The sequence below is a fragment of the Melospiza melodia genome, chromosome 12, assembly GCF_035770615.1.
Source record: "Melospiza melodia melodia isolate bMelMel2 chromosome 12, bMelMel2.pri, whole genome shotgun sequence".
NCBI lineage: Eukaryota > Metazoa > Chordata > Aves > Passeriformes > Passerellidae > Melospiza > Melospiza melodia.
In genome coordinates this window covers 15,442,883-15,458,462 of record NC_086205.1, presented here as the reverse complement: position 1 = coordinate 15,458,462, position 15,580 = coordinate 15,442,883, and the positions used below count along the sequence as shown (strand labels likewise).

The 15,580-nt window shown below is 49.1% G+C and overlaps 1 protein-coding gene across 2 annotated transcripts; it reads left to right on the top strand.

Moving 5' to 3' along the window:
- Positions 1-38: 38 nt before the first annotated feature.
- Positions 39-10,748, top strand: ZIC4 (Zic family member 4). 2 transcript variants are annotated; one of them, XM_063166944.1, is made up of 3 exons: positions 39-1,242; positions 5,715-6,039; positions 7,915-10,748. In XM_063166944.1, coding segments are annotated over exons 1-3 (1,530 nt in total). In that variant the 3' UTR covers positions 7,916-10,748. The 2 variants fall into 2 exon arrangements, with proteins under 2 accessions (XP_063023014.1, XP_063023012.1); XM_063166942.1 differs by lacking the exon at positions 7,915-10,748 and having other exon boundaries at positions 5,715-6,136.
- The last annotated feature ends 4,832 nt before the right edge of the window (positions 10,749-15,580 follow it).

Genomic DNA, 15,580 nt, shown 5'->3' with positions numbered 1-15,580 from the left:
CCTCCCGCTGTCAGGTGACTTTTTAGCATTAGAAGCTAATGAGCGTGGATGCTCTGGGGATCCCGGTGATGGACCCTGCTGCTCTCTCCAGGCGGAACACGGCGCTCAGATTAGTAGACTTGGCGGGGGCTCCTCGCCACCAGCAGCACCCCCCTCAGAGCATGACAGGCTTCCCGGGCGTCGCCGGGCACCCCCACTCCACGGCGCCCAGGCCGCCGGGGGAACACGCCGCCGAGTCCCGCCTCGGGCCGCAGCAGCTCCGGCCAGAACACATGGGGCACCGCCACCATCCTCCTCCTCATCCTCCTCCTCAGCATCACCCCGCGGCCCTTAAGATCAGCCCTGCCCCTCATCCCCACCACCAGCTCCTCCACCACCACCACCACCATCATCATCATCATCATCATCAGGCAGGCCAAGCCGAGGTGGTCTCTAGTCACACGGCAGCGTTTGGCCCGGCGCAGTCACCAGCAGCCCCTTACCCCGTGTCTCACCCAGCCCAGGCTCTGGCAGCAGGTAGGGACTTCTTCCTCCGCAGAGACCTGCCGGCCCCACTCATGCCAGGGCTGACCGAGCAGCACCCCGCTGCAAGTTCTCACCACGGACTGTTTGTCTCAACAACAGGTAGCTACCCCGGACACCATGGTCACCAGCACCACCACTCAGAAGCTGGGAATCCCTCTCTGTTCACTGGACTCCATGAGCAGCCTCCCCATGCAGCTCCAGGTGGCCATCTAAACGGACAGCTCAGACTGGGGTTACCTGGAGAAATGTACGCCAGGTCTGAACATTTCACTCAAGTACCAGCCTCCAGGACAGATCATTTTGCTGCTTCTTCGCTTCATAACTACGGTGGTATGAATCTGAACGTGAACCTGGCTCCACACCACGGCCCGGGTGCCTTCTTTCGTTACATGAGGCAGCCCATCAAACAGGAACTCATCTGTAAGTGGATTGAGTTGGACCAGACTCCCAAAAAATTATGCTCGAAAACTTTCAGCACGATGCACGAGCTGGTGACTCATGTCACGGTGGAGCACGTTGGAGGACCCGAGCAGTCCAATCACATATGTTTCTGGGAAGAGTGTCCAAGAGAAGGGAAACCTTTCAAGGCCAAATATAAACTTGTAAATCACATCAGAGTCCACACAGGTGAAAAACCTTTCCCCTGCCCTTTCCCAGGCTGTGGCAAAGTGTTTGCCAGATCAGAGAATCTCAAAATACACAAAAGAACTCATACAGGTCAGTATGTAAAGCTCTCTTTACTCTCTTTCTCTCTGTTATTCTGCGTACTGATTTGCTTTTTTTCCTTTTTTTTTTTTTTTTTTTTTTTTTTAATGTATCCTTTGAGTTGTTATTGAATGCACGCCAAGTACTTCTGGAAAATAAATTCTCAGATTTGTTTGCTTCTTTACCGTTTGGAGAAGGGGGAGGAAAGGGGGGGGAAGGGGAGAGCGAAAGCAAATCTCAGAATTCTCGTCCATATTTTTTTCTGGTTGTGCAGAGAGGTTGCTGTAATGTTTATGTGGGTGGATCTGTGTAAATATCGAACGATATAGCTACTAATTCTGCTAATTCACACAGGCGAGGATTTTTTTTTTTCGATTTAAAGTAGTCGGGGGGAAAAATGAAATCATTGTGCAAGCTCACAAATTAAAAGTGAACAATGGAAGTTACAACTTGTCTAGTCAGTTTTGACTGATGTCGCTGAGATGCTGCTGCTCGAACATTGTGAGAATAACACAGCTGCGACCTTTTCGTTCAACAGTTCTGTATTGGGCAGAGGGAGTTTCAAATGTTTGATCTGAATAACACTGACATTTTTTAATGAGCATTGCCTTCCAACGACTTTCTGCATTCGCAAATATGGGGAGCTGAGATTTCTGATTCTCGTGAGGGAAAAAAAAAAAAAAAAAAAAAAAAAAGGAAAAAGAAAAGAAAGAAAGGAAACCCTTGTGTTGTTTCGGCCTGTACATTCTGAAATGTCATTTGCAGATCTGTTAAGTGAAATTGGGACATGTGTCAGAAACATCTGTTAGTTCTAGTTAACAGAAAATAAAGTAACACGATGGACGATCTTGCAGAACTACGTTTGAACTCTTCCGGCCAGGAAAGCATTTATAATTAATGAAATTGCACGTAGAAAGTTTTCACACTTCCAGGAGCAGCTTGTGAAGTTGTATTAATTAGTTTAGCAGCCGGTGTTTGTAGTCCATAGCGCTGGCTTGTCTTTTTTTTTTTTTTTTTTTTTTTTCCTTTTTTTTTTTTTCCTTTTTTTTTTTTTTTTTTTTTTTTTCCTTCTCTAAAGAAGAAGATAAGAAATAAGCCCTTTTTGGAAAATTTAATCTGTTCCAGTGTAGGGTTTTCCACCTCCCACCCCCTTCTGTACAGCCTTATGCACTGCGAGGGAAACTACATAATCCTATTGTAAGATCTGCTTACAGCCAAACGATTTTTTTCGCCTTCCAGTTCATAAAACTCCCCTTCCCCCATGCTCGGTGCAGGGCTTGACCTTCCAGGAGTTGCATTTTTTATGATAGAGCGCGACGTGATATAATATGCAGAACATACACTAATTTCGTATCGCTATCATCTAAACATAGCACTGAGATTTTACAGCGACCGTCACTCGTCACCTCATTATTTTTCCATCGCTCTATGAGGAGTAAGTCTGTGTGCGGGGCGGGGGGGTGGCGCGGAGGAGGTGGACGGCAGCATAGTTGTGTTCCTCGTTGCTGCCTCCTTGGCCCCCTTTTTCCTCGAAAAAGGGGTATCCCCGGGTCACGGAACTTGTATCCCAGCCAGCTCCTTGTTGGATCAGCACAGGTACAGCCATTAACCGGGAGAGCTCATCTCTTAATGACAGTGTTTTTCTTAAGTAAACAAACTTTTACTGCTCTTTAACGGCCTCACTGTTTGAAGTCTCTGAAGCAGAAAATGGTTAAATTCTTGGGAAAACTGACCTACATCGGAGATGCAGGTTCAGGGCAAACCCGAGAGCGGAGATTTGCGTTTATTAAACACCATTCGGCGCGTCTGTACTTTTGGCTTTAACTTTCTCTGTGATTAATTGCTGTATTGTGCAAACTCCTGCAGGGCCTTTATGGTTCCACCGTTTCTATTAAACACCCAGAAGTTGTCAAAAACGCAATGTTTCTGAAACCCTAATAGAACTCACTACGAATTATTCATGAAGACAGTTCTAAAATTCAACAGGAAAATTATTGCCTCCTTAAATATTAATGACTTCTGATTTCTCCGAGGCTGGGGAGCAGGCAGAGGGATATCTGGCGATGTACGAGTTCCCCAGGTTGGAGGATAAGGCCGTTCAGGCGGCGGCGGCGGCGGGACGAGCAGGACGGGCTGGGATCTCTTCGCCGCCTTCCCTGAGGGCCAGGAACAATGGTGCGGGGCGTGGGACGGAGCCCCGCTCCCTCCCTGCGGCCCCGCCGCCCCCGCGCCTCGCCCGCAGCCCGGGAGCCGCCAGCTCCGGCTTCCCCCCGCCGCCAGTCACCCGGAGAAGTTGGTAAATACCTTAATCCACTCCCGGAGACGGGGGATTATGCCACAAATTCCAGGCTGAGTTTCACTGAACACTTTTGCCCAGCTACAAGTGTGGGGGTAAAATGGCGGTAGAGTCTCCATCGCCCGCGGAACTTTGTGCGTGGCTGCGGCTCCGTGGCCGGGCTGCGGCAGCCGGGACCTGTGCAGTGTCCTCTCCCCGCCGGGCAGGGATTTCCGCCAAAGAAAACCTGCTCTCGCGAAAGGAATACTTGCAAATGGCTCGGATGGCTCCTCTTTATTGAGGCGTTCAGGGAATGCAACCCGGGCAGCTGAGAAAATGCTGCCCTCTTCCCACTTGAAACCCGGCTGCGCGGACGGACCTTTCAGTGGCTCTTTCAGGGGGTTAAGCGAAGTTGAACATTTTTCAACTCGGCAAAGCGCAGTGCGGCGCAGCCCGCTTTTACCTGAATGGAACTCACTTTGCACAAGCAGAGTGCTTATGAGGATGGCTTTCCCTGGGGTCTCCTAACTTACTGCTTGCTTGTACTACACTAATATCCTTGATTTGTTGTCTCAACTTAGATGCTGAAGGTCAAATTATTTCCTTACGTGGAACTCTAATTAGATTATAGGCGGGCGTGTGTCTATGCATATGCACCGCTGTATGTCGGCGGTATTTGGTTACAGAATCCGCATCGTTTTGTGAGGGACCTTATTTTTAACCTCTTCCCTCCCTTCCCTCCAACGCCAGATATTTACCCATCCTCCGTGCAAATGCTAGCGGTGCAGGATGTCAGCGCTCCTCATTGACCATTACAGTGCGGAAAGGGCATACTTTAAACGCGGAGCCATGAGCCTTTCCCACCCACCTTGCATAAAGTGCATTCATGTGAAATATTTGGAATGCCTTCCTTTATTTTCTTCTGCTCTCAGCCGAGCCCGATGTAGACTGAGTCTCTTCTAAATTTAATCATGACGAATTGGGAGGGAAAAAAATGAAAACGACAACCACAAACGTACAACCCAAGAAATTTAAAAAACCAAACCAAAACAAACACACAAAACCAAATATTGGAAGTCCTTTCAGCTACATGCGCCATGATGGGGAACACAGTTGCTTTGTTTGCACTTCACGTTAAGGTTAGGCCATGTATTTTTGTGGAGTCCTCTCCGCCCTGATACTTTTTGACTTTTGAGGGATGAGGAAGATATTTTCATAATCGGTTGGTACAGGACCTGGGTACCCCTTGGTAAGCAGAGTTTTGCAGTTTGCTATTGTCAGCGACAATAATGCCGCCAGCATTTCATCCTGTATCTGGCTGTGGCGTGTTTCCTTGAAAACCTCCTGTGTATCGTCTACCATGGCAGGTCCACACGGTTCGAGGTTACACTTTCACACGACTCCAGCAACACTATTGTGTTACTATTATGCATAACACCACTTATTATATGATCAGACAATTTAATCCCGATTGCAATTCCTTCAGTGGCTGTGTAGGTTGAAATGGAAAGGGAATCCTACCCTGGCGACAGTGCCGTGCGCTGGCCTAGTCATCCTTCTGCTGAATCTTTATCATTTTTCCCGCACAATCAATGTCTTTCTGAAATATTTCGTACTTCAGCACACGGTATCAGCAAGCTGGCGAGCGGGGAAAGGAAGGGGATGTGGATCTTCCATGGCATTGTAATCAGTGCAAGTATGAAGTGGATGAAATACGATCTAGCCAGGTTATGGAAAATATTTCCACGTGCCTGGGGGACTGTGAGAAATGTATTTAACGTTAAAGCCTTCGAAGGGATAAATCACTGACCGCTCTTTCTGCAGGACTTCGGGGTCTGCGGGGACAGCACATGTTTGCTCGGAACGACCAGTTCTCCTCTAAGTTTTCCTTGTTTCGGAGCTTTGTCTTTTGCACAAACCCTTACGATGGCACCCGCACAGGCCAGGGGAAAGGGAAGGAGAAGCTGGCTGGGCAGGGCGCTCCGCCTGCGGAGCCGCATCCGGGTGGGCACGGAGCGCGGCTCCGGGGGATGCTCGGCGGGGCCCGCGGGGAAGGGCAGAGCTAGTGAGAGGAGATTCCGCGGGGAGAGGAGCCGGCAGGGCCGGAGAGAGGGGTCCGGGGAGGCTGTGGGCTGCGGGGGTGAGGGATGCGCTGCTCCCGGCCCCGCCGCCGCCGCTAATGGCTGTGCTCGCCCATTGCCTCCTGCAGGGGAGAAGCCGTTCAAATGTGAATTCGAGGGCTGTGACAGGCGCTTCGCCAACAGCAGCGACAGGAAGAAGCACTCGCATGTCCACACCAGCGACAAGCCCTACAACTGCAAAGTGAGAGGCTGCGACAAGTCCTACACCCACCCCAGCTCCCTGAGAAAACACATGAAAGTGCACTGCAAATCCCCTCCTCCCAGCTCCGGCTACGAGTCCTCCACGCCCTCCTTGGTGTCCCCCTCCTCGGACTCCGGCCGGGAGCCCCCCGCCTCCTGCTCCCACGCTGAGCCCTCCGCGCCCGCGCAGCCCGCCGCCAACCTGAGCGAATGGTACGTGTGTCAAGGCGCGGGGCCCCGCGGCCCCCCCGGGCCCCCCGGCGCCTCCTCGCCGCCGCGCCTCCCCGCCGAGCCCCGGCCCCGCTGCTAGGGCGCGCCGGGGGCGGCGGCGGGCGGCCCGGCCCGGTACGGCCCGGCACGGCCCGGCCGGCACGGGGAGCGCCGGGCACGGGGAAGGCGAGCGGGAGCGGCAGCGAGAGGCGCTTGGCGGAGGGAGAGAGGCTGCGGAGCGGGCGGGTGGGCCCTGCCCGCGCCCCCGGCACCGCGCACACGGGAGGGCTGCGCTCGCCTCGGCCGCGGCGCTGCCGCCTCCTCCCGCCGTGCCACACACCCCCGCTCTGACCGCCTTGCTCCCGTCTGTTTACATGCCAACTGATTTGCATTCCCTTTCCTTATTCCTGTCCTTTTCCCTTTCCTTCCTTCCCCTTCCCCTTCCTCTTCCCGTTTTCCTTTCCCCTTCCCTTCAGTGGTTTCATACAGATTTCCTCTGTACAGATTTTCTCTTGTCAACAGTATTGTGTGCTGCACTGTTCTGTCCGCCCACGATTTTCTGTGAGAGTGTGGTTTTTTTAAGAAATATATATATATATATATAAACTATTATTTGTTACCAATTTGTACAAAATGGATCCATTAAATTTTTTGATTAATTAACCCGTTCGATGGACGTTTCTGTAAAGAATCTCCTCACTTTTCCCTCTTTCTGTACATAAATACATATATATATATTTCCTTCCCCCACCCAGTAGTCGCTAATAAAGAAAAGCCCAGGGGGGTGCGATGATTGACTGTCCATTTTAGCTCCCACTGGTAATGACTTCTAATACCTAAACATGCCCGTCCCCACCCAGAGCGCGGCTCCTGTTGAACCGTGGGCGCTGGAGCTCCCGGGGGGGCGGTTCTGGGGGGGTTTGGGGGGAGCCCGTTCTCCGACGTCACCGCCAGGGCGGGGGCCGGGCAGCCCCCGGCAGCGCGGGGACCGGGGCCGCTGCTCCGCGGCTCTGCCCTCCGAACAGCCCCGAGGAGAAATGAACCGCTCCCACACCGCGCCTTCAGCATCTCCATGCTGCCCCAGAGCCTCAAACCTGCAGGGTTCACTGCACCGGTTCAGGGAAAAAAGGGAGGGGGGGGTAACAAAATAAACAACCCCCAAAATAAATAAACAAAGCTCTCCACTGGGGTAGCTTGAAACTACCGAATGGTGCCGTTTTAATTACTTTAATTATGTTTAAGAATACCAGATAGTATGGGCAAATAAATAGCATGGGCTGCTGGAAAGGGTTTCTGTGGCTTGCGGAGAGCAGACAGAAGGCTGCTGTGACCGCATCCTCTGGGGTCTGACAGATCACCTCCGCACGCAGGTGACTGGGGTTACCGCGAGTGTACAACTGTACACACACACGCACACACACGTGCATGTTGATACCGAGAAATATAAAAACGACAGAAAAATAAATAGCTGCTCAGTGACTAAAAACACCCCAATGCCCAGGGCTTTCCTTACTTATACACCCGTATTTTCCCCCCAAGGCACCAAGTCGGCGTTGCTTTCTTCATTCGCACAAACTCAACAACTTTTGTGTTTAAACACCACGGATAGTGACAACAGCATGTCGTAAAGAGAATACACTTAGGGAATCAGCTAGGTGAGAGCAATGTGTGAAAGAGGAATCTAAACAGGGGAGAGCTGTGCCCCTCTCCAGCCCCCGAAACTTGTGTCATGGAAATCGAGAAGTGCAGAAGCCAAATGCGGGTAGGGAGGATGTTTCCATCATGTCCCGAGATCTGTTTATTTCTTTATTTCTCTATTTACAGAAGTATTTGGATGTGCAGGCTAATCACCTTTAATTTTTCATTTGCTTGTTACAGATGTCTACCCCGTTGCTCTCAAGGTAATCTAGACAGAAGCAGCTGAAAGCCTGAATCTTATGCCTTAGACATCAAAGCAAGCTCGCACAAAGAAGTATTTCTTCACAACGGTGAATCTTCATGGTAAGTTAGGATTTCTATGGCAATAGGCAAGTCATACTTAAATAGTGAAAGGCGAAGTCTGGAGCCCGTCCAGTCTTTTCATTAAGGACATAATATTTACGTCTAACAGGCCCTTTTTCTTGTGTATACAAGTATATATTTTTGTTTGACGCGAACTAAATCATTTTCATTTAATTTCCGGTAAACAAAACCCACGCGAACAGGGCACTTGTTCCAGACCATAATAAAAATGGATAAGACTGTCAGGAAGAAAAGGCCCGCTTGAACCGTCGCCTCAGCTCACTTTTGTTTCTGCTTTCTGCCAGGATCAGAGAATGCATTTGGGATTTGAGGGCGAGTTTCTAAAGGCAAGGAAATGGTTTTTAAGGGGGGAAAGAAAAGGAGAAAGGTCTAATCAAGCTCGGGTTGTTCAAAGGGCCTGATTTTGGGGTTGAAAGTGTGAGTTTTATGGTGCATCAGCATGCCACGTTAGGATCGCTATGGTAATGAGGAGAGCAATAGCAAGCGGCCTTCAAAGGAGGCACACTCCATTTGAGACAGTCTATTAAGATACATTTGCACTGACCTTTGGTTTCATGCTAGCTTAATACACTCAATCTGCTCCCCGCTAGAGATAGACTTCCTCCACCTAATGTACTTCAGCGGAGCTGGGTTTTGCTGGGCTTCGCCCTCCCCCCGAGGCCAGCTCCGTTCCGACGCTGTAGCCCCGGTCTCCTTGTCCCCAAAGTAAGGGACTGCCAGCCCCCCGAGCCCGGCGGGAGCTCCCGCCCGCTGTCCCCAGCCTTTCTGACCAGCTTCTAGCGGCAAGGACTGGCCACAAAGCCTGAGGATTGCTTCTCTTCCTCTCTAGCAAACGTGGCAGAGGAAGATAGGATGGGGACTGGCAGATCCCCCTCCTCGGGCTGCCTCTGTCTCAGGGAGTAGGTTTCCGATGGAAGTGCCCCAGGAGCTGGGAAGCGGGGTGAGCTCCGAGGGGAGATGGCCGTAGCCCCTTCTCACCCTGCCCGGTCCCGCTGTCCCAGCGAGAGGAGGCTCCGTGGTGCGGGGAACTTGACACCCGCATGGCCGGGGCCATGGGCGCTGGGCCATGGGCCCGGGAAAGTTAGAAGTCCATGTTCCAGTAATTGTCTTGTTGTTTATTTTATCCAAGTACCCTAGTGAATAGGGGAAAAATAAACACGGGGAAAAAAAATTCAAACAGTTGAGTCGTCTTTAGTGCCAGCCCTTGTGGTTGAATAAAAAGGATGGTCCAATTTCTATTGAGCTGAGAAATCTTTGAAGTGGGAGTTATTATCTGAGAAATTCCTGCTCGTCGTCCTAACAACGCTGATGAAACGTAAAAGGTTCTTTGTCAGCGATTTGTTCTCCTCTCTGTCAAACTCACCCTGCCCGTTAGCTTTAAACCGTTTCTAAAGAGATAAAATCAAACTTTTAAAGATAACTTTAGGGGCCCAGAGGGTGCAGAAAATACCAAACTATCGAATCCTGTGTATAGACATACATCTGGATATATGTGGCCGCGTCTGCGTGAAACTCTGACTGTGTACAGATGTCCATGGGTGTCTGTATGACCTTACAGTTCGAAAGTTGAAATTATGTCCATTGTTTTTGCATTTCATCCTCCAAACTTGTCCGTCTAATAAATTATTCCTACACACACTCCGCACGGAATGCGATTCTTGGGCGAAGGCAGAAACGTTGGGTTTCATTAACACCACTTTGTGACCAACAAATGTTTTCTCTCCAATAGAGTGAGAGCAAGAGCGTAGACATAGAGTAAATTCTTTGATCATTTAACAGTCCGAGTACCTATCACGCATGTATATACTGCAATGTATCGAAGTTGTTAACGCATTCAAAGTGATGGCTTCCATATGCTCTCATGTTTTATTGTCTGTACGTGTAAGGATAGTCAAACTGCATCCCTTTTGTATCTTCATTTTATAAACATCATGGTGTTGTACTGAAATGATTCCCTGATCAAGTTTTATTTAGTAGTTTCTCATTGGATATCATGCAGTGCCCTGTTCGGAATATGAATTCCTTGAAGCTGTAACTCATCAGTGTACTTCTGTTTTAGTTGTTAAAGAATTATCTGAGCCCAATCCTGCCATTCTAAGCCAAACCATTCATTTAATGGGACCTTTTCTGAGTAAAGACAGAGTCAAATTAGAGTGGAGTGGGTATTACTATTATTCTTGTTATTATTTTTTGTCTTGTCATATTTATGAGAAAATCTAGCACATTCTTTGTGAACTGTACAGAGAAGAAGCCTCTGAAAAATGTAGCTTGCAGAAAAATATTTACAATGTTGGTATACTGTATCTTTTTCCAGACTTCTTATATACCTTATTTTTCTTTATCACATGTTTGGCAATGAAGGAATGTTTTGTTGTGTTCTTGAACATACTATTTATTTTTAATACTTGGATTTTTTTTACAATAAATATTTATATGCATTTCATTTCTATGGCTATTTTTACAAATGTGCACTTTTAAATTATGTGTTTGTACTGATGATACCGAGCCATTCCTAAAACACGATGTAATCAACCTTCTCTTTCTGTTGATTTTTATATTAGTTGAAAAAAATTGCCCAAACCTGTGTACTATTAATGTGGTGTACAATCAAGTATTAATGAGTGTTTTTTGGTTGGTCTTTAACCTTTTTTAATGTTAATCGTTTTAGGTTGGCATTTACATTAAAAGAACAGAACAAAACAAACCCCTGCTTTGGCTTCATTTCTGCGACAGCATTTTTCAGATCGCAGCCTCCAAACCAACCGTACTTTAAGCACTGGCCAAGGTGCAGGGTGCGGGAACAGAGCCGGTGTCACCCAGGGGCAGCCCTGTCCCTCTGGGGGTGAGTGCGTGTCCCGGTTACCCCCGCAGTGGCACTCTGGCTCCTCAGTGCGACACTGGGGACACTGACACTGCGGTGTTGGGCACCAGCACTCGGGGGATTGCCGTGAGTTTTCAGCAGGGGCCACCCCAAGAGGCTGCGGCTCCCCTCCGCCCGAAGGCTTGTTGTTTCGCAGGATGCAACTGCTCTTTTGAACAATTCCCATACACCCCCTCCAGAATGGGTCCCAGTCACAGCGAAATAAAACCTTTTTATTAGGTTCCTAGGCGGATTTAGGGCATTTTATTTCTTTTTTAGGAGAGGGAATTCTTTCGTCAACTACAGTAATCTGAAAGTAAGCCTTCTTTGCCTTGCGCATTCCCCTGATGGATGTTAACGCGTTCCGGGGTTCCGCAGCTCCCGGCCCTGCTCGGAGCTCCCTTGGTAGGACAAACCCCAGCTTTGCTGTTCGCGGGGACTTTGCTGTTCGCAGCAGCCTCGGGCACACCGCGGCCCGAACCGGCCGGCCCCTCGCGCATGCGCTGCCCTGATTGCTTTTAGAAAAGGAAAACTTGAAAGAAGTTGCCTAACACACAGAGATGACAAAAAGTTGGCTTTAGCTGCCAGGAATATTGTCAATAGAGAATACATTTGACTACATGAAGGGGGAGAGAGAAAGAAAGAAAGAAAGAAAATAATTTAAGAAATAATAGAATTCAAGAAAAAGAAATGAAGGAAAACATTTTTGCTGGTCTGTAAAAGACAAAAACTGGCCCATAAAGGAAAGGAGGGCTAACAGTACATGCTAATTAAAGAATACAATTCTATGGTCTATAATGATTGAGCGAAGACATGTACTTATTACACTTGACTGTCAACAAGGGAAGGAATGTCCCCTCAGACAACATGGTGAGAGACGTGTGGGCATTATTAGTGGCCCTTTTATAGACATTGCCTTTTCTTTCTCAATGCTGACAAACCATTTTGGAGGGAACCATCCCCTGTTGCTTCCTATCATCGATCCCCATGCAAGGCCCTGCATTGTGCAAGTGCATTAATTAAAGACCATTCATTTAACAATAGCACATTGTATGTTCAGGAAAGGAAGATTAGAAATATGAATCAGTAACCGAGACCCGTTTCCGCCGCCTTACCGGGAGAAGCGGAGGGGAAGGAGGTGCAGCGTGCGGTTAAACACCCCGCACCACCCGGACCGAGCGGGGCTCAGCTCCGGTTATGCTTTTTGGGAGAGAAATCCTGAAACCGATTACGATTGGAAACAACAACAACAACAGAAAAAGGTTGTCAAGTGTCTCCGTGGGCGCCAGATCGCTCGACCCCGCTCGGCGCCTCGCCAGCCGCCCGCTCCAAGGGGCCGCCCAGCCCGGCACGGCCCGGCTCTGTCCGGAGCCCCAGCCGGGCCCGACCGTGTCCGGGGCTGTGTGCCTGTGCACACACATCCCCTCACACATTTGTTATGTCAACGGGTTTGCTCCGGCTGCGTGTAGAGGCACAGGCACAGGACCTGCTCCATCCCTCCCCATCCTGCGCTGCCCAGATTTTTGCAGTCCAAAGGAAAAAACATCTGGTGCCCCAAAGCCGGTCGTGACACAAACGTGACTTATCGTGAGAAGGTAGAAGGAAAACGCAGGGAGAAGGAGGTTATGAGGGAGCGGGGGAAGGACAGAAGACGGATTCCCAGTATCACCCACATGACTTACTAAGCGGCTCCAGCTCCTCTAAAACCTCTGGGCCATATGTTAGTTTATTTACACCCTTTGTCTTTTCGTGTGTCGCCTGGTGAAATAATATTCCTGGGATATAAATGAAAGTAAGCTACAATAAATAAACAAGGGCAGCGCCCGCTAAAGAGATGCGTAACATTTCTGAGTTTCCAACAGAGTATGTCGCTCCCTTGGTTATAATGGGGCCAGGATAGCAATTGAAGCTTTTAGTTAAAGCCCCTAGATTTTTAATGCTGAATGTCACGTTGACTCCACTTTCTGATAGATGACTTAGTTTTTTGCAGGATTACACTATGGGAGGAGAAGGAGGGGGAAGGACAAAAGTCACCGCAAAAGCAACTCTTTAACAGTTAAAAAGAAATGGCACAACAGACTAAGGTGCTCTTAATGATGGTAACATCTCAGAGAAACCTCTGCAACTTCCCGCGAGGTTGACTTCAGTCTCAACTTCTCCATATGGATCCAGCCCACTCCGACGCCAGGACCACTCTGGCTCCTTTGGATCAGGCGCCGAGACCCCGCGGGGCTGCAGAGGGTGCGGGCAGCAGCTCCCGAGTTTAAAATCCATGCACCAACTTCGTTTTCTTCGTCATGAGGCAGCCAACCTCATGGCAGGGCTGGAGCTCGCCGGTCTACAAGGAAACCTTTTCCCTAAAATAAATAGGACGCTCTAACAGATCGGCATTTTTTTTTCTTACCCCCTAGTCGATGTTACCCAGAGGATCGGCTCTCTACTGCCGCAAAACCCTTCTCCGGGTCACTGCGGGTTGCCTGGGCTGGGGAAGCCACCCCGGGGGTGAGCCCCCGGGACAGCGCTGCCCGCAGCTCCCTCCTGCCTCCCCTGCCTCGCTGCTGGCCCTGGGGGTACCTGCTACAGCACGCCCTGAACATCAGACAAAAGCGCGGGCACCACCACTCCCCCTCATCCCCCCAGCTGTTTCGGGAAGACACACACAAAAAAATTAGTCTTCAACTTTTGACTAGTGTCTGCTGGCTTAAATTATCCTCTGCCCTGGGTGGGGGCATCGGTGAAGCAATGCGAGCTCCCTGCTCCATCCCCCGCTGCCGCGGCCGGCCGGGAATCAGGGTGCGCCTGAACTTGGGCACAGGCGGGCTGCCCTCCCTCCTCCCTCGTCACGGGGAGTCCCGGAGTGGGGAGTCACAGGGAGGTTTCAAGGGGGGAGGTTTTGTTATCCCTACCTGAGGACAGATTAATCCCCGCACATACTTGATAAAGATGAAGATCTTGCTGGGAGGAAGAGGGGGAAAAAACGGGTAGGAAAAGAAAGGAATCACTGGATTGTTATTGTCTAGAAAACAGGCCACCTTAAAAAACCTGTTGTAGAAATACAGAGAGTCCTTTAAGTGTGAAATATCATTTCATTGTAAATAGTCAAAAAAGAGTCGGTAATCCAACTTCCGGAAACTGTTCTGAATTATTTCAGCAGACTCTTTTAAAAGAGGATTAGCAGGGCTTTAGGGGCAAAATCCTTCTGTTTTATTCAATCTCTGATTTTATGTTATAATTACTAGATGTAAAGACTCGCGAATTAGTATGCAGGCGTCGTTCAGACATTATGCAGGTGCTATTCTAATCATTCAGCTTTTTAATTAAGGAACGAGGTAAGAAAACAGAATCATAAAAACACTTTTGTGAGAGCTGAGAAAATCGTGAGCGACTGCATGAATAAAGCCTTTATACCTTATCCTGACAGGTCAGACACCAATTGCCTGACTTACGACCTTTTCTTGCTGAAACAATGGTTAACAGCTTTCTCACCTTGTTCCCATTATAGCCTTTATTCTCGCAGAGAATTTATGGAAATGGCCCTAAAATGCTTACACTAAAGAGGGAGATGCAAAAAGGTATTGCAGTTTTAATTGGTGCGTGTCCCGTACAAAGATACTTTAATTCGGGTCGTGCGGGAATTGAGGCACTCGGCTTGGCACGAGGATTTGGGTAGATCGAAACGGTTTGAAGCATAAAATTCTCCTTCAGGAGAGGAGGGGACACAAACAAACAAAAAAGCCACCCAAAGTTGCCGGGATGCCCGGACAGCCGCCGCGGCTGGGACGGCGCGGGGTCCCCCTTTGTTCAGCGCATCAGAAGGCATCGTGTTCCCTGGTTCCGCGATGCAAACTTAAAGCCTTTGTGGGGCTTTGTTATTATTATTTAATTTCTTTCCCTTGCCTTCCTGCTCTCCCCTCCTCTCCACCCTCCCTACGCCTGGCACGACTGCATCACGTGTATTAACATATGAATGAAACAACCAGAGCCAATGCACTTAAGGTAATACCTATGCTCCGATCTCGCCTGATTATCTTTTTATAGAAAGTTACATTAACTAATGACATTTACATAAATATGAATAATTAGTAAGGTAAGTAATTCTGCTCCGACGGGGGAAGGCGGAGTAGGGAAGAGCCTGAGACCTGAGCCCAATTTTCGTCTCGGTAGACCTGGACGCTGCTTCGCCCTGGCACTGGACAGGAGGCATGGAGTCCTCTGCGGGGAGGAGGAGAACTGTCACGTTTATATTGTTCTCTCTATATTTTTTTTTTCTCCTCCCCCCCACCCCGTTTTTTTTTTCCCTAATGCGAAACTTTTCTCTTGTGCCCCTCTTTTATCTCCCCTCCAGACCTCCAGTTCTGAGCAGAGTTCAGTGGCTGTAAATGATAGGTTCCCAAAAGCATCAATCCGCGCTCCTCTAGTACTTGGCCGAGAACAATGCAAGTATTAGGATATCAGCAGCACTCGAAATGATCACGCGTTAAATTATTTTGCTTTCACGGATGAGGGGGCTTTTTTCCAATGTAAATCAAGCGCTTTAGTTATTAAGTCTGAACACTAATCTCCAACAACCTTTACATAATGTGGCAGAATGTGCCACACCACTTCGCACCTGCACTCTGAATAGAGCCGCCTTTTCAATGTAAGACACGCTTGTTGCCCCTG

What these genes read in the sequence shown, in the direction of transcription:
- ZIC4 (XM_063166942.1), top strand. Translation starts at nt 39, where the DNA reads ATGAGCGTGGATGCTCTGGGGATCCCGGTGATGGACCCTGCTGCTCTC. An exon ending in ACACAAAAGAACTCATACAG is followed by an intron (nt 1,243 to 5,714) that starts GTCAGTATGTAA and finishes TGCCTCCTGCAG; the next exon opens with GGGAGAAGCCGTTCAAATGT.